This window comes from Anolis sagrei, chromosome 6 (assembly GCF_037176765.1).
Source record: "Anolis sagrei isolate rAnoSag1 chromosome 6, rAnoSag1.mat, whole genome shotgun sequence".
NCBI lineage: Eukaryota > Metazoa > Chordata > Lepidosauria > Squamata > Dactyloidae > Anolis > Anolis sagrei.
The window spans coordinates 90767688-90790635 of record NC_090026.1 but is presented as its reverse complement, the minus strand read 5'-3'; the positions used below and the strand labels follow the sequence as shown (position 1 = coordinate 90790635).

Here is a 22948-nt window from a genome sequence, read left to right as displayed (position 1 = left end):
TTGCCATTTCTTTCTCTGAAATATAGCCTACAACACATGGTATTTGTTGGAGGTCTTCCATCCAAGTGCAAACCCTGCTTAGACAAATCTGGTGCCTGAAATCTGTAGATTAAAAACATGTATGTATACCAAAATTTGCATCTTCATATGTATATAGTTCATTTTCTGGATTAGGGAGGGGCAGAAAGGGCGAGACATCAATGAGACACACAACTCAGCACATAAAGGATTGAAAAGAGTATCTTCAGAGGGTTGGCCTACTCTAAAATAGCATAACTGCTGTGATTCAGTAGTTGGTGAACTGCGAGATCAGATAAGTGCTATGAGATTTGTCATATAAAAGGACAGATCATATATACTCATCTATTCCCAACTCAAAGGGAAAACTTGGTGACTAATAAACTATACAGTTGCCACACAAATAGCCTGTCTTCCTGAGAACCTGGCTGAGCAAACCTCAACATTTAACAAGCAGACATAAATAATTACCTCCGACCCCTAAAGAGAAGGAAGGCTCTAGGTCAGAGTTAAGGAGAATGGGGCACGGCAGTCTCAGTCCTCTCTTTATCTCCATCTACAAAGAGGTGCCATTCAAAATTCATTAGTAGAAACTTGCAGATTTCAGCCTCAGGTATTAAAATACCTCGTATGAGCTGAAACTGGTCATTTTGGATTAAAAAAAATCTTTTGATAAATCTAGTCCTGTTTTTGCTACAATTAATTAATTATGTCAAGGAGACCATACTATTTTAACAGAATTCCATTCTTTTCCTTTAAAGTTAAATAACCAGATGTTTATGACTACCAGTCATTTAAGTGCTAAATGCACAATTAAAAAAGGTATTCAGATGACTCAATGGGCCATCTGCTGAACTCATGGAAGCTCTTTCTCTCTCTCACACACACAGACACACATTTCCCAATATGACATCAGTTAACAAGGATGTCTGTATCAAACCATTTACATTTTTATGTGATCTACTTAACAAAGTGAGCATCTTTGAGACTTTAACATGTTCAACACTAGAAGACAGTAGTAGTGTGAAAAATAAAACTCTCCACTTGTGGTGTGCATTGGATTGGATCCTTATTCAAGAAGAATAGGGAGAAGAGTTTATTTAAAACAGAAAGATTCTTAAGAGATTTGGAAGAATATTCTGTGGTTGAAACAATGGATTTACTACCCCCCACCACAGATTTACTTACAAAAAAGGAAGCTGGCTTAAGGACAGGGGTATTTTTGATCGACAGCAGCTTCCAATCACAGCAAATAGTTTTATCAGGCCACCCTAACCCCAGTGCCATGGAGCAGGAAGGCTGAAACAATATCCCATGAAATTTTTAAATATTATGTGTTCTTTGGGCTAACTAAAAATTGCATTATCAGTTCCCCTTTCTCTCTGTAATCTTAATAAAGCATCTCCATTTGGAAACTAGGGGTTGACTCAAAGGTGACTTAAGCTGATTTGGGTTCTATACTGGGAGCAAACTCAAGCAAACAAGCAAGATTTCCACTTCTATCTGGCTTGATCCTGTCACACATTTCTTTGATTGTTAAATTGGTGCTTGTCCTGTACAAGTACAAGTCTGCATTTATTTGACAACCCTCTCCTTTGAATTCTAGGAGATCCGTAGATGGATAGTGGTGGAATGATTTCATTTTTAGAGACCAGCAGTTGGTCTACAGGGCAACTGAGAGCTGGTTGAAAGGAAAATCCAGTATCTGGGGATGGAGGTGTGCCAACCTGTCGTTGATAGGGTTACACTGCTCATGAAAGACTTTGTTTGCAGCTTGGGAGTGCTCCTGGATCAGTCTCTCCAAATGTCAATCCAGGTAGATGCAAAGTCAGGGGTGCTTACTATCAGCTTCGGCTGATACGCCAACTGCGCTCCTTCCTAGATTTGGAGGACCAGAAGATGGTAGTGCAAGCACTGCTAACCTCAAGGGAGGACTTCTGAGATACACTCTACAGTGGGCTACCTTTGTACCAAGTTTGGAAACTCCAGCTGGTTCAAAATATGGCCGCAAGATTGGTTATGGGAACATCTAGGAGTGAGTATATTACACCTATCCTTAAGTCACTTCACTGACTGTCAATTAGTTTCCAGACAAAGAACAAGGTGTTGAGTTTGAGCTTTAAAGCCCCACATGGTCTGGGTCCAAATTATTTAAAGGATTGCCTTCCCCCATACAATTGCCCCATACACTTAGGGGGGTTAGTTACTCAAACTAGCCAAAACCCAGCTGGCAACCACCATCCAGAGGACCTTTTCATCAGCTGCTAAGTTAATAGTACAGTGTTTCCTCACTTATTGCTGGTGTTACGTTCCAGGACCACCCACAAAAAGTGAAAATCAGTGAAGTAGGGACGCTATATATGTATATAGCATTCCAAGGGTGAGGCAGAAGCAAGGAGATATTTAAAGGCACCACACACTCCACTATCTCTGCTTTGCTTTGCAATATATCTTGATTGGCTGCCTCTCTCCCGAGGGGGAGGGTGAAACCCCCTTCCACACTCCATCGTTGCCAGGAGGTGGGATTAGAATGCTACTCTGGGCAACAGCAACCATTCACAAACTGAGAAGCAAAAACCCGTGAAACAGAGAGTCCGCAAAAAGCAAACCGCAAAGTAGCGAGGAAACACTGTATACGGTTATAATGATTGAAAGAGTTAGGCAATTTCAGACTGGGGAAGAGAAGACTAAGTAGTGAAATGACTGTCTTTTTTGAGTGTTGAAATGGTTGTCACAGAGTGCAGGTTGTTCATTGATGCCCTAGAGAAGGGGACCAGATCTAATTGTTTTAAAGATCAGGTCGATAGATTTTGATTGAACGTTAGAAGCAACTTCTTGATAGTAAGTGCAATTTGGCAATAGCCTAGTGAGATGGTGAGGTCTCTTGGGACATTTTCAAAATGTGTCTGGACAGCTATCTATTGAGGACACTCGTCTAGATCAGTAGTGTCCAACCTTTGGTTCTCCAGGTGTTTTGTACTTCAGTTTCTAGAATTCCTGAGCAATGGACAAGCTTCTGGGAGTTTGGAGTCCCGAACACCTGGAGGACCAAAAGCTGAACACAACTGCTTTAGATGGAGTTCCTGCATTGAGCAGGATGAATGGATATTGGTCTATAGGACCCTTTCCAAATCTATGATTCTAAAGTAGTTACAGATATAGTTCCAAGGCCACAAAGTAATTAGCTAACACTTTTAGCTCATTTTATTGCAAAGCAACTATTTACTTTTCCACCTCCACAAAGTAACGAAAGCAATTGCCTTTTTGGTTATCCTTTTTGAAAAAAAATTATGAACACCTCAACTTGATGATCTACGGTATGAAACACAAATGCCTTATTTCATTGCTTGAATCTTCAGCCTGAACACTTCAACTATTTGATATTCCGCTACTGAGGATGGCCATCCTGCATGATAAACATAACTAAACAGTTACATTATACTGCAAAGTAATGAAATTAGATTATGAGAAGGAACCAACTAAAATCAAATTAATTATAACTAATTGCTTTAGAGCCCAGATAAAAGTTATTGTGAATGGACAAGTCTGGATTAATTTTTACATGTTTCTCTTAATAAATTCAAAGGGTTCACTTCTGGAAAAAAATACAAAGTTTATCCACAAGTAATGTTTATAACAAAAAATAGAGGTCTTACTGCATAGGATTGTGGCTTTCTATGCTGAAGACATGGACTGCTCCCTAACACAGTTATAAAAACTTTAATATAGCAAGGTATAGATCTTTATAGGAGCCCCCGGTGGCACAATGGGTTAAAGTGCTGAGCTGAACTTGCTGATTGAAAGGTCGCAAGTTCAAATCTGGGGAGCGGCATGAGCTCCCACTGTTAGCCCCAGCTTCTGCCAACCTAGCATTTCAAAAACATGCAAATGTGAGTAGATCAATAGGTACCGCTCTGACAGGAAGGTAACGGCGCTCCATGTAGTCATGCTGGCCACATGACCTTGGAAGTGTCTACAGACCATGCCAGCTCTTCAGCTTAGAAATGGAGATGAGCACCAACCCCCAGTTGGACATGACTGGACTTAATACCAGGGGAAAACCTTTACCTTTACTATAGATCTTTATATATTTTATGTACCTGTCTATGCAAGACAGAATTTGATTCCATCTGTTTTTAAATGCGTTTCTGTTCTGGTTTGTAAGCAGAGACTCCAATTGTCCTCTCCCTCTCCCCTCCTCCTTCAAAACAGAATGAAAGGGACACACACACACTTTCTAATGACCATTCATCATTTTGGATTTAAGTTTATTTCAAAGTAAAATTGGATTTATTTACTAGGTTTATAATAATGCAGAATATGTGTAAACTAAGTGTGTATCAGTGAGTTTAACCTTTTTAAAATGTATGGAAAAGGTTAAAAAGTATTTAAAAATACATCAGCAAAAAGTGTTCAAAAATGTGTATGCACACTCATACACCCAGAATGTAATTATATCCATTACTTAAAATCATAAGAGCAGCAACTTTCCAATAACCTGCAAACAATTCTTAATATAACCGTTCACCCCACTTTAATGCAATTCCACCATTTATATTTAGGTCAAAGCTAAAGTTAAAAAAATAAAATTATTAATTGCAATAATTTTTGTTTCTGTTCATTTTTTTTAAAAAAAGAAAAATAATTTGTTAGTTAGGTAGGAAACTCAGCATTAGACCCTTCAATCACAGTTATGTTTCCACAGTATGTAACTATGCAATCAGTCATGTGTGCAATACATGTAAAATGGATTCTGCTTTAACCCTACTATGCTTCTCTCTTTAAGACAGTTACATATTATTATGCATGTTAAAGCCTTCCCAACAATCTTTCAAAAAGGAGACAATAAATCCAGGAGGCAATCCTGTGACCCAGGAGACAGAGGTGGCAGAGATCATGATTCATGATCATTCATTTATATCTATATATTTATTGAGTAATCTGTAAAGAGGTTGCCTAAATGGTTTGGTTTCTAATATTGTCCATTATCGAAAGAAAAGTTTCACAAGTTTTCTTCTTCACGTAAAAACTGGAACACAGATGAGAAGTCTTTCAGGGCATAGCCCTTGGCACACATGATCCTGTAAACCTGGTGGGCCAAAGAGCCAAGAGGGACTGGGGACTTCGTGTTGGTAGCGGAAATCTGGGCCAAGCCAAGATCCTGAAGACAAATACAAATATTCACAGACCAAAGGTGAAGGAGAGACAATGAAAAGATAAATATATGCAATAAAAGCAGCTGTGGTTTTAATTATATAAGAGAACCTAACAGAGTGCAAAAGTTCTGTTTTTCAAATCACCAGAAAGGCACAATCAGAGTATGCCAGAGCTGGAAGAACCTGTAACTGTACATATAAGTCAGTCCCATCATCCCTTACCATTACCCATATTGCTTGGGACTAATAGGATCTGAAATTCAACAAGATCTGGATTATGGGTCCTGAAGGGCCTATAAGTTATTCACGCCTAGGGTATATGAACACTGGACTAGACAAAGCCCCAGGCAGTCTGAACAAACTACAACTAGGGGTCTGCCTAACACATTGAGTCCCTTTTGAGTGATGCTTCTAAGTATTCAAAGTTGTTGTATTCTGTTTCATGGTAAACACCTGGCCACCTCTGAATATATAGACTTATTCTATATAAGTACATTTATATTTTGGTACACATTAAGCGTGGGATAGCTTGGGCTACAGTCCAATACAGTCTACCTTTTTGTTAAGGCTGCCCTGAAAACAGCCCTAAGTCACCTTTTTGCAGGAGTTTTTTTTTGTGTGTGTGTCAGGAGAGACATGAGAAACTGCAAGTCATTTCTGGTGTGAGAGGATTGGCCGTCTGCAAGGATGTTGACCAGGGGATGCCAGGATGTTTCACCATCCTGTGGGAGGCTTATCTCATGTCCCCACATGGAATTGACAGATGGGAGCTCACCCCACTTCCTGGATTCGAACCTCTGATCTTTCGGTCAGCAGTCCTGCCAGCACAAGGATTTAACCAATTGCGCCACTGGGGGCTTCTATAGCGAAAATGTTGTTGGAGCATGGGAGAAATCGATGAGTGTGTGTGTGTGTGTGTGTGTGTGTGTGTCAAAATGCATGGAGCGGACAATGCCCAGGGTGATGGCTGAGCCTGGGACTTTTGGATACTGTTACATTTTTGTTCAGGCTGGAGCTATGCAGGTGCAGAGAGAAGAAGAGAGAAGCAGAGAGTGACAGACTGATTTGCTTCTTGGCTGCTGAAGGAGTTTCTCCACATGGACAAAGAAATACCATTTTAAATCTCTCTAAAGGGACATTATGTGAGTTGTTGCAGGTGATCAATGGTACATATGTTGTTCTGAATTAAGAAGAGTAAACTACTTGTTCTTTACTGTTCACCTGTGTGGCATATTTTCTTTCTCTGGCAAGGCAGTGTGTGGGCTGATCAATAAATAAATAAACTACTTATGGTTTATTTTATATTATGCCACAAATTACTCTGAGATCAAATTGACAGCAAATAGCTGACAACATGATGTTTTGGTGAGATTCCCCTAAATGATCATTTTTCAGCCAAAAATGAAACCAGTTGTCCCTACCTCCAATATGCATACATACCTTGGCCATAAGAGTTGTTCCAAATCCACCTTGATAATTGTTAGCAGAAGGTACCCCTTCCATGACTCCGGGAACAGGGTTGTAAGTATCGCTTGACCAACAACGGCCTGAGCTCATATTTAAGATTTTGGCCAACAGCTTCGGGTCAAGCCCTAACCTGTCAAAGGTCAAAAGAAGAGAAGTGTTCATGTCAGAAGGCACACGTCATGGGTGACTTATTTTTATATCTTGGGACCTTGTTGTCATTTCTTCACTTGTATTACGAGCTTGAAAAATGATGCAAAAAACCAATATTAAGAGAGGGAGACCCTTCTTTAAATTAAAGGTCATCAGTTCCCCATGTTATGTCCAGCATGCAAATTACTGGGTGAAAGCAGAAACACTGAGTAGACAACACAGTGGATTGAGTGGGACCCTTTATCTCATCTATATGAGAAGAATATTTTGTCATTTTATAATTCAAATAGGACATTAGCCAAATCATTCCAACCAACAGCCATGAAGTGAAAAATCTAAAGCACAGATGCGACATTGCCATCAGAAATGAGACTAAAATACATCCTCCTTAAATGACATTTTACTATTGCAAACTTTCTTTTTTTATTATTAAACCTTTATTATACGCTCCTGCTCAAAAGGCAAGTCTACACTGCACAGTGACATATGTTCTCTATCTATTCAAAGACATGCATTATAGTTCTGGGTCACTTGCTGAGAAGGTTACTGATCCTGATAAAACAAAGCTTGTCCAAGCAGAAACATCATTTGTTCTATCCCCATCACTGAGCTGAAAGCATAAACCACCTCACAGTTGTGGGTAGATTTTAAACACAGTGAATATTTTAACCACAAACTCAAAAACAATTACATCTTCCTGGGATTGTTGCTTTCATGTTGTACAGTGTCATAGTGCAGCAATTTTTCTAGCAATTACAATAGCTTTCAATAGTTTCACAAAAACCTCATTAAAAATAGAGACAAAGATTCTGAAGGAAATAGAAAGAAAGATGTATCCGGTACATACTTACTTAAAAGAAAAACCCCTGAGGCTTCCTTCTCTGATAATAACACGAACACTGTGAATTGAAAATTGTTCTACAAGGATCCCTCTTTACAACAACATTTTGCAAGGATTCTATTATTCAAGGTTTTGAGTGGGCCATTTCATGGTTTGCAAAATAAGCAATTTTTTTTCTTGCCTCACAAATGGTATGTGTCGTTCATCTCGTGTAAGAAACACCAAATTTCAAGCACTAAAGCAATAAATACTTTTTTTCGTGTCGGAAGCGACTTCAGAAACTGCAAGTTGCTTCTGGTGTGAGTGAATTGACCATCTACAAGGACATTGCCTGGATGCTTTTTGATGTTTTATCATCTTTTTGGGAGGCCTCTCTCATGTCCCTGGATGGGGAGCTGGAACTGACAGAGAGAGCTCATCTGTGCTCTCCCCGGATTTGAATCTCCGACTTGCCCCGTCTTCAGTCCTGCCAGCACAAGGGTTTAACCGACTGCATCACCGGGGGTTCCCATAGATAGGATATAAGCAGCAGTCAAAAGGCAAACCAAAAACTTATTTCCTATGAGAAATAAAGTGCCAGGGATGTCAGATATGTCTCCTTTGGGAAAGCACACCACAGATGCGATGTCTCAGCTAAGAATCTCAAAGTTTGTGTAGAAGCAGTTGTTTGGGATTCTGGCCATGGTAGTCCACATCTTAGTTATATCATGCCTGGACTACTGCAATGCTCTCTACGTGGAGCTGCCTTTGAAAATAGTTTGGAAGCTACAACTGGTTCAGAGATCGGCGGCCAGATTACTAACTGGAGCGGCCATGCAGGGAGTGGACCACTCCCATGTTACGGTAGATCCAGTGGCTGCCAGACTGCTCCCTGGCGAACTACAAAGTGCTGGTTATTACCCATAAAGCCCTAAACGGTTCAAGCCAGACTATTTGAAAAACCACATATCTGAATACAAACCAGCTCGAGCACTGTGATCTGCGGAGGAGGCCCTGCTCTTAGTCCCACCCCTGTCTCAAGCACGGTTGATGGGAACAAGAGAAGGGGCCTTCTCCGTGATCACTCCCTGCCTCTGGAACACCCTCCCTAATGAACTAAAAATGCCCCTTCCCTCATCTCCTCCAAAAAGCTTTTAAAAACCCACCAACGTACGTTAGCTTATGGTTTCTAACAGTCTCTGAATCCGGCTCTTAGGCTAAAAGAGGTTCCCCACACTTGCTTTATAAGTTAAACACCAGTATTTGAATTGTGCTTTCACATGATCACAGCTCCAGTATCATGAAACAGCCTCCATTTTAAGAATTAATTCACAAATAAAATATTTTGCCTTTAAAAATAAATAAATCAGGCATCATATTAAAAAACAATACAGTAAGATACCATGTACATATGGCTTCCTAGTCATTATTCACCACGCAACATATTATCATAGAATCATAGAATCAAAGAGTTGGAAGAGACCTCATGGGCCATCCAGTCCAACCCCCTGCCAAGAAGCAGGAATATTGCATTCAAATCACCCCTGACAAATGGCCATCCAGCCTCTGCTTAAAAGCTTCCAAAGAAGGAGCCTCCACCACACTCCGGGGCAGAGAGTTCCACTGCTGAACGGCTCTCACAGTCAGGAAGTTCTTCCTCATGTTCAGATGGAATCTCCTCTCTTGTTGTTTGAAGCCATTGCCCCGCGTCCTAGTCTCCAAGGAAGCAGAAAACAAGCTTGCTCCCTCCTCCCTGTGGCTTCCTCTCACATATTTATACATGGCTATCATATCTCCTCTCAGCCTTCTCTTCTTCAGGCTAAACATGCCCAGTTCCCTAAGCCGCTCCTCATAGGGCTTGTTCTCCAGACCCTTGATCATTTTAGTCGCCCTCCTCTGGACACATTCCAGCTTGTCAATATCTCTCTTGAATTGTGGTGCCCAGAATTGGACACAATATTCCAGATGTGGTCTAACCAAAGCAGAATAGAGGGGTAGCATTACTTCCTTAGATCTAGACACTATGCTCCTATTGATGCTTCAAGCAATCTCACTAAGAAAAAATGATTGTAGACAATTGAAAGGTTAATTAAGAGTGTGTTGGCAGTGATAAAAGATTACATGAGGTTTCACGCACTTGCCCTTCTTTAAAAATTCAAGATTGGGTTATTTTAACACTATATGCCACTTCCAGAGTCAACTTCTTTGTACATCTAAAGGACACTGAATTTTCTGGATCACACTGCATGGTGAATTATGGCATAACCCTATCTATGCCTGCTCAGAAATCAATTCCACTGAATTCAATTTACTTTCAGACTTCTCTTATAGCAGTGGTTCCTAACCTGTGGGCCGCGGAACACCAGTGGGCCACGAGGATGAAAATCTAGTTCATGAGCCTCCTTCCTCTTTATTTTATTTTATCGTATTTTATCTATTTCCACTCCTTTTGAGCTGCTTGCCACTCCTTCCCTGTCGCTGACCAGCCCTGCCCCCTTGGATAGACCTCATCAGCTCTAGATTATTAAATATGGTTTTCTGTGGGTGAGCAGATGGCAACTACTGGATGAGATATGTACTGTATCAGAAACTAGAGCTGATGTGGTTTATTCAATGCAATTTTCTGAATCAGCACCCCAAACAACCAAACCAAATCTAAAGTTGACCAAAAACTGATTTGTTACCCTTTTGGTACTAATGTTGTAGCGTAGTCCTTAGTTAAAGTGGTCCCTGGTCAAGTGGTCCCAGGTCAAAAAAAGATTGGGAACCAATGTCTTATAGGCTACGTAAAGCTGGCAACTGACCTTTGCTAACCAAATATTGTTCAACCAGAATGGCCAATAGTAAGGGACTCAGAGAACTGGAATATAAATTTTAGGGACATAGGGGATGGAGCTATTCCTATAGAGCAAAAACATATGCATTTCTGTCCTCAGACTGAACACAACTCAGATCAGCTATCTGTGAATTGCCTTTAATGTCATTTGTCCCTTAAGTTCTTATAGACAAAGTCAGTATATTTCTAAAAAGAATTATGTAAACAAAACAAATCAAAATTATTCATTCTTATACACAGCACAGCTTCCTTCAAGAGACTTTAGAGTACCCCTTCCCCTTCCAATCCTTCTCTTTTTATCCCTTGCAGCAAGTATATCATTAAAAGGAGCAAGTTAGAGGTGTTTTGCATTTCATCTTTCTGAGGATTCATCTACTGGTGCGTAGATAACTGACAGCTAAAATTAGACACGTATTAAAATCAGTTACTGAAGAAGTCCTCTGTCTACCACTGTGCCCAGAGCTTGTAATGGTCTGAAAGCGGGTAGAATATACAGTAATTGTCATTCAGTAAGAGTCTATCCTAGAAAGTCATGCTTCAGTGGAGAAGACTGAGTTTCCATTTGAAATCAACAAATTAATCCAAGACAGGTATCTGAAAGGGCAAGTTTAATAGGAAGCAGCTACTGGGCTCTCAACCATGATAAAATGTTATTGCTGTTTCCCTGTAAATTGGCTCCGAACATATGATACTTTCTGCATAAGAGCTCTATTGCTGTTCAGGAGATATACTGCTCAAGCTATCAAAACGATGACAGTCTGTCAGTCCCCATAATAACTTGCCACTGGACATGGTAAAACTGTGCATGCGCGCATGCATTTACAATTACCCAGGTGTTCCATTTTTGGGGTAGAGGGGAGAAAAGGCACCATATTATTTTGGCTTGACCCCATCAATAATTGGAACACGAAATCAACACTCAAGTTCTTCATGCTCATCACAAACAAAGAGGGAATTCAGAACTGTCAAAACAGTAAATCTATTTAAAACACACACACACAAAAAGGGTCAGATTTGAATTCAATTTATACATATTTTCACCCCTGTGATAAAATGTAATTTGAGCCTATATGCTAATTTAGAAATTTTGTCTTACTGTTTGTCAAAAACCTTGGTTTGCACTTTGCCTTTGCTCTGGAGCTAGCTAACCCAGCATCTTATTCCTAGCTCATTCTTTCATTCTTTCACCTAAAAGCAGGTGCAAGAAACATTTTCAAGTCTTAGTTACTGGCATTCTAAGACACGATCTGATCAAGAGCAAATAGGTCATGGAGAACCTCTTCTTAGTACAGAATGGGACAGAGCGTTTTGAGTCAAACAGAAATTAAATAAAAAGAAAGTTGTATAGTGGCAGAAGGCACCTTTTGCTCAGGGGCTCTCTTTTTTAACCTCTCTCTTTACTTTGGTCATCTCCTTTTTGACATACTGAAATCAACTGGATGAAGACTGCAGCAAACCCAAGTTAAGTATTAAAAGACTTAACAGCAACTCCTAAGATAAAAGAGAAAGCCCTCTTTTTATTAGGGCTCCTAGTCTTGTCACTTTTAAAGGAATCCTCTTGGCTTCTTGACTCCAAGGAATGAGCAGTTCACAATGGTTACCACCTATTAGAAAGTTTTGTGCCTTGTGCTCAATACTGACATGGGTATGAGAATGTCAGAAATATGCAAATGCTTTACTCTACGTCAGAGGCTAAAGTTTGGCTTTTTGAATGTTGTTGCTAACTTTCAGCAGACCTAGCCAGCATTATAGTTCAGAAATGCCTGGTGCTTGTTGTGTGCCTTCAAGTCCTTTCTGACTTATGACAACCCTAAGGCAAACCTATCTCACAATTTTCTTTGAAGGGGTTTGCTCTTGTAATTCTCTGAGGCCAAGACAGCGTGACTTGCCCAAGGTCACCGGCAGGTTTCCATGGTTGAGCAAAGATCTGAACCTTGTCTCCCAGTGTCCTAGTCCAACACTCAAATGACTATATCATATTTGGAGGCCTCCAAATTCCCACCACACGCTCCTACCTAGTTCCTTCTGAATACAAGCCCTCTTGCGGACAGTGGTTTTCCAAGACCCCTGCACCGGTGAAGCACCATACCACCAGCCCTGTGACATCCAATAAATACAAGAGCACTCTAATGGCATGGATTCTGTAGCTAATCCTAAGGCCCATCAAATCAACGGGATTAATCTGTGATGGCCTACAATTCAAAAATTGATTGCATGGGCGTACTCTAGTTGGGATTAACTAACTGGATTCCAAACCACTAGTATTCTGTAGAGTTTGAGACCTTGACACAACCAGTTTCTGCTAAAGGGCTAGTAATGACAGGAGAACTATTCTGTGCTTGAGGCACAAGACATATGAAGAAAATAAGGGGTATGCTGTGATCCTACTCAAGTACAAGTCATGAATTTACAAAGCTTTCTTGGAATACATTGCACTGAATAACTCTTCCTGTTCTTTAAATTTTACTACTCATTTATATATATGGATGCTAAGGAAATGACATAGAATTCAACATTTTCTTTTAATAGTCATGGAACTGTTGCCTGTTTGAGAAATTACTGTGCTTCTATTACCTTATTGCCAATTTGTAGGAGCGTCTGGGAACCACTCCTATAAGATGTGAAGTGAAGCTGTATGCCATAATAAATTTGATCACCTTTTAGAGGGTACAAGAATCTTTGTTGTTTTAAATACAATCTAGTGTCAGACTTTGTGCACTGAACAGTTCACTTTACAATTATTCATATTATTATTAGATTAAATGTCAATGACTTTATTAGTCTTCCCTCCTTACAAGGATTTCAATAAATGTTAAAGTGCAAGTGATCTTGCACTTAATTATGCCAAGACAAGAACCATAATATTTTCCAAATAAAGTATTTGTTGTAATGTCTGCACAACATTTTTTCATCCAGTCCATCCAGTCCAACCCCTTGCCAAGAAGCAGGAAAATCACATCCAAAGCACCCCTGACAGATGGCCATCTAGCCTCTGCTCAAAAGCCTCCAAAGAAGAAGCTTCCGCCACACTCCGGGGCAGAGAGTTCCACTGCTAAACAGCTCTCACAGTCAGGAAGTTCCTCTTAATGTTCAGGTGGAATCTCCTTATCATTCCTTTGTTTTTGTTACCTTTTCTAAATTGAGGCAGCAGTTAACAAATCACTGGCAATTTCCTGATCTTCCAGAGGTACCTCATTCTCACCATCTCTAAAAAGAACAATGAATGAATTGCAATTCCAGCTTTTACCTTGCTATTTCATTGTGACCTTCTGTTTTCTTTTCCCACAACATCTTAATATTTGGAGAATACTAGAATACACATGGCATGTTTGCTCTCACCATTCATTCCTTCAACATATACCTATCTCCAGGTGTTAAATCTCATCTAAAATGAGTCTATTATAACTCCCTTCTAGATTAATGCAGAACTGGGGTGGTGTAATGTACTGAATGTTGGACTAGGACTCTGGTCAGGCACAGAAACCTACTGAAAAAAGCAATGGAATCCCCTCTCTGAACCAATTTTGTCAAGAAAACTATGATAGGTTCACAATAGGGTCACCATACATTCTAAGTAATTTGGAGACACACAACAACAAACAGTAAGATTTAAACATTTCTATGTTACTGGGTTGCTGTGAGTTTTCTAGGCTGCATGGCCATGTTCCAGAAGCATTATCTCCTGACAGATATGGGTGAAACTCACAGCAACCAGTGATTCCAGCCATGTAAGCCTTCGACAACACATTTCTAAGATAAATCCCCTTGATTACAATGATTGTTCCTTATGGCTTCAACCTAGTCTCTGATGGAACAGATCAATTTCCAGCTCCACTCTCCCCCCAATATATGCTTGGAAGCATTTGTATATGGTTATATGAGTAAAATTGAGTGATACTTTCCATAATAGATCGTGCTGTAATTGTGCTAAACATTCATTCATGCAAAAACCCAGCATAATTGTGTGTATGAGGATCGCCACTTCCTATTTCAATCCATTGTACTCTTCAAAAACCCGCCCATCAAAACTGTCTGGGGTTCAGTTATAGTGACTTCAGGGGATGGAAGAAAGAGGAAAAGGAAAGGAAAGAAGTGTCAGAATATGGCCTTTATTTCTCTCAATATATTTCATTATGTCAATAGTGTGCCCTCTTTAGATTTCCTCTTGTTTCTACATAAATGTGGACACTAATAAAAAGAGTGTCATGTGGGGTTATATGCATGCTTTCTTCTGGCTCATATCTGACTGGTTAGAAATGTTTGGCTACCTTTCCTCAATCCATTTTAAAACAGAAATTTCTTTTAAGAAAAGGAGCCTTTTGCTTTAATTGAACAGTCAAGTGACATAAACAGAATATCAATGTAGTCACATAACGACAATATACTTCCAGAGAGAATTTATTAGAAAGGAAATTCATACTTGCTGATAAAAATCTTCTTTTTTTGGTCTTGTGAAAGCTCTATAAATTATAAATATGTATTCTATTAGAGAGCAATTCTGTCACCTCGAAACACGCTTGTCAGCCCCAAAGAAATTGGTAGCAGAAGTATTCATTTTTACTCATTTTAAACTACCTAAAGAATGTATATAAGTGCTCCCTTGCTAGAATTCATGTGCATAGATGTGCGAAGTGTCAGTTCTGCAGGCAAAGAACACTATAGCAAATCTGAGAGTCAGAAAAATGAATCAGTTCAAGTCACAGTCTTCTTATGCCAATTGGAGAACAGCAAAATGTCTTGCCATTAGCCAGGATTGCGGTTGCTTTTACGAACTGTCTGTATGAGAATGACATGCAGTCAGGATCTTTACTGTCAACAAGAAAAAAGATTTTTCAATATATATGACTACCCTGACTCATCATGCATAATAGTGGTATAGAATGGGGTAGAGTTATAGAAAGGTTAAAAATATTAATAAGGCAGATGGTCAAATTCTCCATTCTGTGTCATTTTTTTCATGCTCATTTGCACCGGCTCATGCATTTCCTAATGGGAGAACAGCTCTGCCAATGAACCTTGGCTAGAAACCAATCCTTCACAATGTTGGATTGCCACACTTAATCACAGGGCTGGATCCAGACCTAGTCCTTCTTAGGTACACTCACTGAAATCAATGGAAGTTAAATGACTTCAGCCAGTATCAGTAAGGCTGTCCTCAAACACACATGCCTTCTCTCTCTATATAGAGCTATAATTTCATAGCACTTGTTTCTTATTTAGAAACAAATGTTTAATATGAATGTATTTTCTATTAGTTGAATAAGTAGTAATGTACATATTATTGATGCTTAATCATCATGCAAACACTAAAAAAGTACTTTGATCTGGCATTCCAATTTAATATTGGAATGTATTTTAATTATGTTTAATATGTATTAATTTGGATCCAATTTATTTTAAGTTAATATTTGTATGTCTTAAGGCACTGTGTAAGTGCCACATGTAAGCCACCTTGAGTCCCCCTGGGGTAGAGAAAGGCGGGGTATAAATAAGGTAAATAAATAAATAAATAAATAAATTTGCCGACCCAAATGAAAATCCCAATGTATTGCAGAATTATGAAATGCCATATATTCAAAGGAATATTTGTAGCTCCAGAATGACACATACCCTACAATTCCCAAATGTTTACAGGTAGAACTCAAATGTTCATAAGAGGCAGAACATTTGTTTTGAGCAGCTGTCAGCCTCCCTATTTGCAAAAAAGAAGTGTGATGTCTTAAAATAGTACTATATCTGTAAATTACATTTTAGTTACATCCTGCCTGGACTACTGCAACACTCTCTGTAGTACTAAAATAGTACTATATCTGTAAATTATATTTTAGTTACATCCTGCCTAGACTACTGCAACACTCTCTGTGGGGCTGCCTTTGAAGATAGTTCGGAAGCTACAACTGGTTCTGAGATCAGCAGCCACATTACTAACTGGAGTGCCATACAGGGAGCGGACAACTCTCATGATACGGCCGCTCCACTGGCTTCTGGACTGCTTCTGCGCTAATTACGAAGCACTGGTTATTACCTATAAAGCCCTAAACCGTTTGGTCACAGACTATTTGAAAAATCACATCTCCATATGCTAACCAGCACAAGCACTGCTGTCTGTGGAGGGGGTCCTGCTCTCAGTCCCACCTCCATCTCAAGCATGGTTGGTGGGAACAAGAGAGGGGGCCTTCTCTGTGATTGCTCCCCACCTCTGTAAAATCCCTCCCTAGAAAACTAAAAATGGCCCCATCTCTCCTCTCCTTTAAAAAGCTTTTAAAAACGTACTTATGCACTTTAGCTTACAGAGAGGAAAACAACTACTACATCTCCATATATATTCTCGCCTAAATATTTGACATCTACCGTCACCTGTTGAATGCTATAAACCATCTCAGCTTTAAATGTCTTTTAATTTAATGTTTAAGAGCTTATCATGTGGTAAATGTGTGTGATGTGCTATGTTATGTTTATTTAATGTTTAATTTTTTGGGGGGGGGGTTGGTTAGTTTTATAATTTTATATTGAGTTTGTTTTATCTATTGTTTGATTTGTTATTTGTTTGCTCTTGGCATTGAATGTTTACCACTTGTTACTTTGTGGGAAACTGCCCTGAGTCCCCTTGGGGGGGGGTTAGGGCAGGTTATAAATAATAATAATAATAATAATAATAATAATAATAATGTAATAGTATATAGAAGCTAGCTCGTGGTTTATAATTCTTCAGAAGATAATGACAAAAATGATTTTGTTCTGTGTGAACTCTGCAGCAAAATATTACTCTACAGGAATAAAGCGTATGGTCTGATGGGATGAAAACTGAAGCAGTATGTATGCCCATATTCAATCTTTCAATAACATAATTTTGCATTATTTTTCCTTAGCTAAGAAACCAACAATCACAAGTTCAGGGATGCTCTGTTTTTAAAACAGAAATATCAACTCTCATTAAGTCCTAAAGAGTAAGATTAATTGCCAATTGTCCCCATTCAGCTGTTAAATCCTTTGTGTAGTTTTCCTATACAACAGACCATCACTGTTTCTGAATATATGTACAATTAGACGGACCAGATGACAAAACGGCATAATGACTTAGCAGCCAAGCATGGAGTGAAGTATGGTCCATCTTTTGCTAGAAGTTAATAAGCCCTGCTAATCATTCTGAAGGAAAACAGCCAAACTCTAGTGAGTTATTACAATGCACACAACCTGGACTTCAGTGGAAAATGGTTATCACAAGTAAATTGCTAAATTTCATAACCAATAGATGCATGGTTTCATGAGCTATTACAGATAAAATAGTAAAGAAAGCAGATATCTCATATTTTCTAGGTGAATTAGACTGGGATGTGTTTAAGGAAATTGTAGGAGAGAGTTTGTAGTACAGCTTGTATGTTGGCATCTCCAGGCAGAGCTGGGGAAAATCTCGACCTGAAAGCCTAACAACAAAGTGCCAGGAGTGGAGAAATTATAGACTGAGCTAGGCAGATCATTGATCTGATCAGGTATAAGATATATTGCTCAGAGCTGGACATGGATACGATGATATCCATCAATATAAAGGAAAACCAATAAAAAGCCATGAGCTTTGGTGAAAGATGTTATGCAATATATCTCACTGCTAATTGTACATATAAAAATAAACCCTCAACCCTTGTTTTATATGCCAAACTAATAGCAGCAATATTTTCTTGAACCCATCTTTTCACATTTGCATGTGCTATGTATGTAGAGCAGTGGTTCTTAACCTGTGGGTCCCCAGATGTTTTGGCCTTCAACTCCCAGAAATCCTAACAGCTGGTAAACTGACTGGGATTTCTGGGAGTTGTAGGCTAAAACACCTGGGGACCCACAGGTTGAGAACCACTGCTGTAGAGTGTGGCAGAAGGAAAAGAAAAAGAAGTACAATTTATCATCAGCTTTGGAAAGTAAGACTGTTTAGATTTCCCTAGTATGAGTAATAACACAGATGGAGAAGATCAGTAGATCAGTGCGTCCCAAACTGTGCTCCTCCAGGTGTTTTGGATTTCAGCTCCCAGAAATTCCAGCCAGCTTACCAGCTGTTAGAAATGGTGGGAGCTAAAGTCCAAAACATCTGGGGGAGAATAATTTGAGAAACTCTGCTGTAGGTAAATCAGATTTCTGAATTAATAACAACAACAACTTTATTCTTGAATCCCATCACCATCTCCCCAAAGGACTCGGGGCAGCTTACACAAAACCAAAGTACCAAAACCAGAACAGAACATGGGATAGCATTAGTGACCCAACATGCTAGTGTCAGTGGTTAATCGCTGTTGATATAAGGATCTCAATATGGTGGCTGAACCATAAACTTCCTGTTTGTGGTGCATTTACTAAGATTTGAACTTGGTGTTTTGGATAGTCTCCCCCTCAAATAACTGTCATGTATCATATTCTGCAGTTGATGGTGGTTGGTGGTGGCAGGCCTAGCCGCTGGTGATGGAAGGATTAATGTAAGTCTTAGTTCTAAAGGGCTAAGTAATCTGTAAGTAAGAGTTAACGGGTGAAAGCAATTAAGGGAGAAAAGTATTTGTTTTATCTTGGTGATAGATGCTGCTGTTCCCCCCCCCCCCCCCCCAGATTTGTGGATTTTTGGTATCCTGTCTCCTGAATCCTGGAACCTTGAATCTCTGTACTGGCTTTTGACTATGGTATAGACCAGGGGTCCTCAAACTAAGGCCCAGGGGCCGGATACGGCCCTCCAAGGTCATTTACCCGGCCCTCGCACAAGGTCAACCTAAGTCTGAAACGACTTGAAAACACACAACCACCATCCTATCTCATCAGCCAAAAGCAGGTCCACACTTCCCATTGAAATACTAATAACTTTATATTTGTTAAAATTGTTCTTCATTTTAATTATTGTATTGTTTAAAGTGCTTTTTTGCACTACAAATAAGATATGTGCAGTGTGCATAGGAATTCATTCATGTTTTTGTCAAATTATAATCCGGCCCTCCAACAGTTTGAAAGACTGTGACCTGGCCCTCTGTTTAAAAAGTTTGAGGACCCCTGGTATAGACTCTTGATCCCTGGACTTTGCTCACTGAACCCTTAGCATTTGACCACTGGACTGGACCCTTTGAGTAAAGTGTAGCGTTTGCTATCAGTTTTTGTTTTATATTCTGTGGCTGAGTGCTATCTTTATGTTTTATATTTTGGACTATTAGAACAGCCAGGAAGTAAGTGCTGCTTTAATTAAACTGTTTGATACAAACTGGAAGTTTGTTTGGTTCATCTCTGCCTCTGTATCGGCAGAGCCCTGGCATCGTGACAGAAACCATGGTTCGTTTTGGGTTTATTTCTTTGTATTGTTGGTCCATCTTCGGACACATTGAATCAAACCACAGACACAAGGTGTTTGGTTTGTTGAGCCATCTATATTAGCAGTGGATGTGATATGCCAATGTGCACCAGCATTCACCCTAATGCAAGCTTCTAGAGGAACTAGACCAAATCACATAAATCCAGTAGCAGAGATTATGTCTTGAAAAGTCTTTTGCTACCATTTACCTTCTTTCAGCAGTAATATCTCTGTCATTATTACATTTTGCAACATGGGCAGATTACGGCTGGAAAGAGGCTCGCAGAAGCTGGGTAATTAAAATCTGTGCTACTTTGAGTGGTGGTCCATGGACCACTATCAGCCTATGAAACACTGTGCAGGTCCACTGTGAGATTCCAGGAAACTATCAGAATAATAAAATGGCACATATTTGTACTTGTCCTTGACACGTTAGGGGAAAAAATACCAGTCCTCGACAACAAAAAGGGTGAAAATGTCAAAGCCAGTGAGGCTAGATCTCTTACCACATATACCTCCTTGACATTAATCAGATCAATCAGAACTTTAACAGTCTAAATTCACAATACCATCTCTGCAGAATCTGTCCCTCCTCTCACATTAACCTGGATATGAAAGGCCAGAGATACTTGCATGCTACAGTGGTTGCAAACCCAATTAGGTTTGCATACTATTATAGCATGAGAGCTTTCAGTGCTCCATGCCTGCTGAATTTTTTTTATAACAGGAAATGTGAGTTTCAACTTGAACTAAATACAGAGTAGTCATAGGTGATTGATTTTTCATTAAGCAAACCATGACTTAAAGCTGACTATGATACAGCTTTACAATCCTCAATTACAACGGCAGTATACCACCTTATGGGTTTTATTATGGCTTGTTAAAGATACGCTTCCCTATCTTACAGATGCTCAATTTTAAAATGTAAATGGTAGAGGATATTGATAAACCAATTAGCAGTGATGCAAAGCAAATTCCTCTTTTATCTCAATTACAACATGACATCTTAATAGGTCAAGATAGTCTAACATCTGAGACAAGGGCAATTCAATAAAACAACTGCATCTTGATATGGTAATTAAGAGGAAATGTGAATCCATTATCCTGTCTTTGGGGTGCATGTGTGTGCATGTGTTAACCTATATATTTGCATGCATACACATGTATACACAAACTTTGTGTTGCCCATTATCTTATAAAAAGAAAACAAATTTATTCTTTTGTATCTAAAGATATTTATATACAGTTCCTAGTGAACAGTTGAAAGGCCACATCTAAATCTGTGTAGTTTAAAATGTTTGCAAGCTCTATAGTGGAAAATCAGACACACAATACACTATAATAGATAGGCCAAACTATTGCAAATTTAAATGAAATGCCAAAAGCCTGTATAGCATGAAAAACATAGTGAATGTCCAGCTGTAAATACTTTTCCAAACTTGACCCTTTAACAAAAATCTTTATACCAGAACAGCTAATAAAGTAACTTCAGATATTAAAATCCTTATCACAATGAGCTACAACTATATTTTTGATTGTAAGACGGGTTAAATTTTTCTGTCAAACTTGTGACCCGATGTTGTATACAGCATGCTTCCTGAAGAGCAGTGGTTCTCAACCTGGGGTCCCCAGATGTTTTTGGCTTACAACTCCCAGAAATCCCAGCCAGTTTACCAGCTGTTAGGGTTTCTGGGAGTTGAAGGCCAAAAACATCTGGGGACTCCAGGTTGAGAACCACTGCTATAGAGTTTGGCCCAAAGCGGTGCCTCTTTAACCTACTTTTAGCAGATATAAGATATCGAAATGGGTTTATCAAGCTCATAGTAGCTTCCAAGATCAGACAGGATCTGGCACCTTCAAGGTATTTTACATATTATATTTCTGACCTAAGACAAAGACTTCCCTGCTTCTTGAAATCCAATCAAAATTACATTTTTTTAAAAAAAGTAAGCATTAAACTGCATTATTGAAATTTCAACACGCTTCCATTAAACAAGTCTCTGACAAAGAAGCCCCATTATACACCTGCCCGACCTCTCCTTTATATCTTAGTACTGTATCTAGCTGGAACCTTTTAGTAGCATCAGCACTGGAAAGATGGTGAAGGAGGAAAAAGACTTTGAGTATCAGCTTGCAGAAGCAGGTCAATGAGTGCAATAAAGTTTGCACTAAAGAACTGGATTCTGTTCTAGCCAATGCAGGCATGTAGGCGGGGGGGGGGGGGGGGGGCTCGAGGGGCTTCAGCCCCCCCCCCCCAAATTCTCATGGTGGTTCGTGAAAAGGCCTTACTGGTGCATTATTTAAACTGTTATGTTTATTCATATCATGATCTGATCACCATACTCAATATATCCCATATGCATGAGGGTATTGGGGTAATGATACAAAAGATTTGCTAGGCTAGACCCTCTTTCACTCAAACTCAGCCCCCCCCCCCCCGAATCGAAATCCTGGTTACGGGCCTGAGCCAATGGAAGTGTCACTTTGTGTGCCCTACTATAACAGGCAAGGTAAACAGCAGCTGCCCCCGGAATCCCTAACTGATCAAATGTGAAGAGAAAAACAGAAAGAAGAGGTATTAGCCTCCCTCACTGCGTACTCCCACCCATGTATTAAAAAAACATAGAACTGGATGCTCAGCCAGCAACATAGAAACATTAAGAATATGCTGAAAAAAATGAAGTCATCCCATTCATAGTCTTTCAATGTTATTTCTGCCTCTGGTACCAAATCTGTTAAAGAAGTAATGCTCAGGAGAACAATAATTGAAGTATATCTGTACTCAGCCTGGGATGCAGTTGTTATGCTATTTCTTTGAAAAACAATTTCTCCATAGAAAAGTCTATCAGCAAATCGCATAAACAATGCCAGTGTAAAATAGATATTGTAGAATTCTACACACCTGATCCCAAGATTCATGGTTTCAGCAGTTCCAATCATACTGATGGCTAACAGCATGTTGTTGCAGATTTTTGCAGCCTGAAAAAAATTCAATTAGATCTGAATTTCTGTCACCCAGATAACTATCCAACAGGAACTTAATTTTATTACAAATGCTTTTATGGTAGTCCAGAACTACTCTCTAGTAAAGATAGCAACATTTCAATGCATTGTGGAATAAAAATGCAAAACATGACTCAGACATACATTCACAGTAGTTTCATTTGCAACGAAGTCCTGTAAGTCTA

The 22948-nt window shown here is 39.4% G+C and overlaps 1 protein-coding gene across 1 annotated transcript in view; it reads right to left on the bottom strand.

The window, feature by feature from the left end:
• Positions 1-4269: 4269 nt before the first annotated feature.
• The window catches only part of HIBADH (3-hydroxyisobutyrate dehydrogenase), a 96277-nt gene continuing 77598 nt past the window's right edge, over positions 4270-22948 (bottom strand). The window contains exons 6-8 of the mRNA XM_060782022.2: positions 22663-22739; positions 6615-6771; positions 4270-5179 (exon numbers count right to left, since the gene is read on the bottom strand). Coding sequence (XP_060638005.2) covers positions 5021-5179; positions 6615-6771; positions 22663-22739 — 393 coding nt within the window. The 3' untranslated portion in view covers positions 4270-5020. The remainder of the gene's footprint in view (positions 5180-6614; positions 6772-22662; positions 22740-22948) is intronic.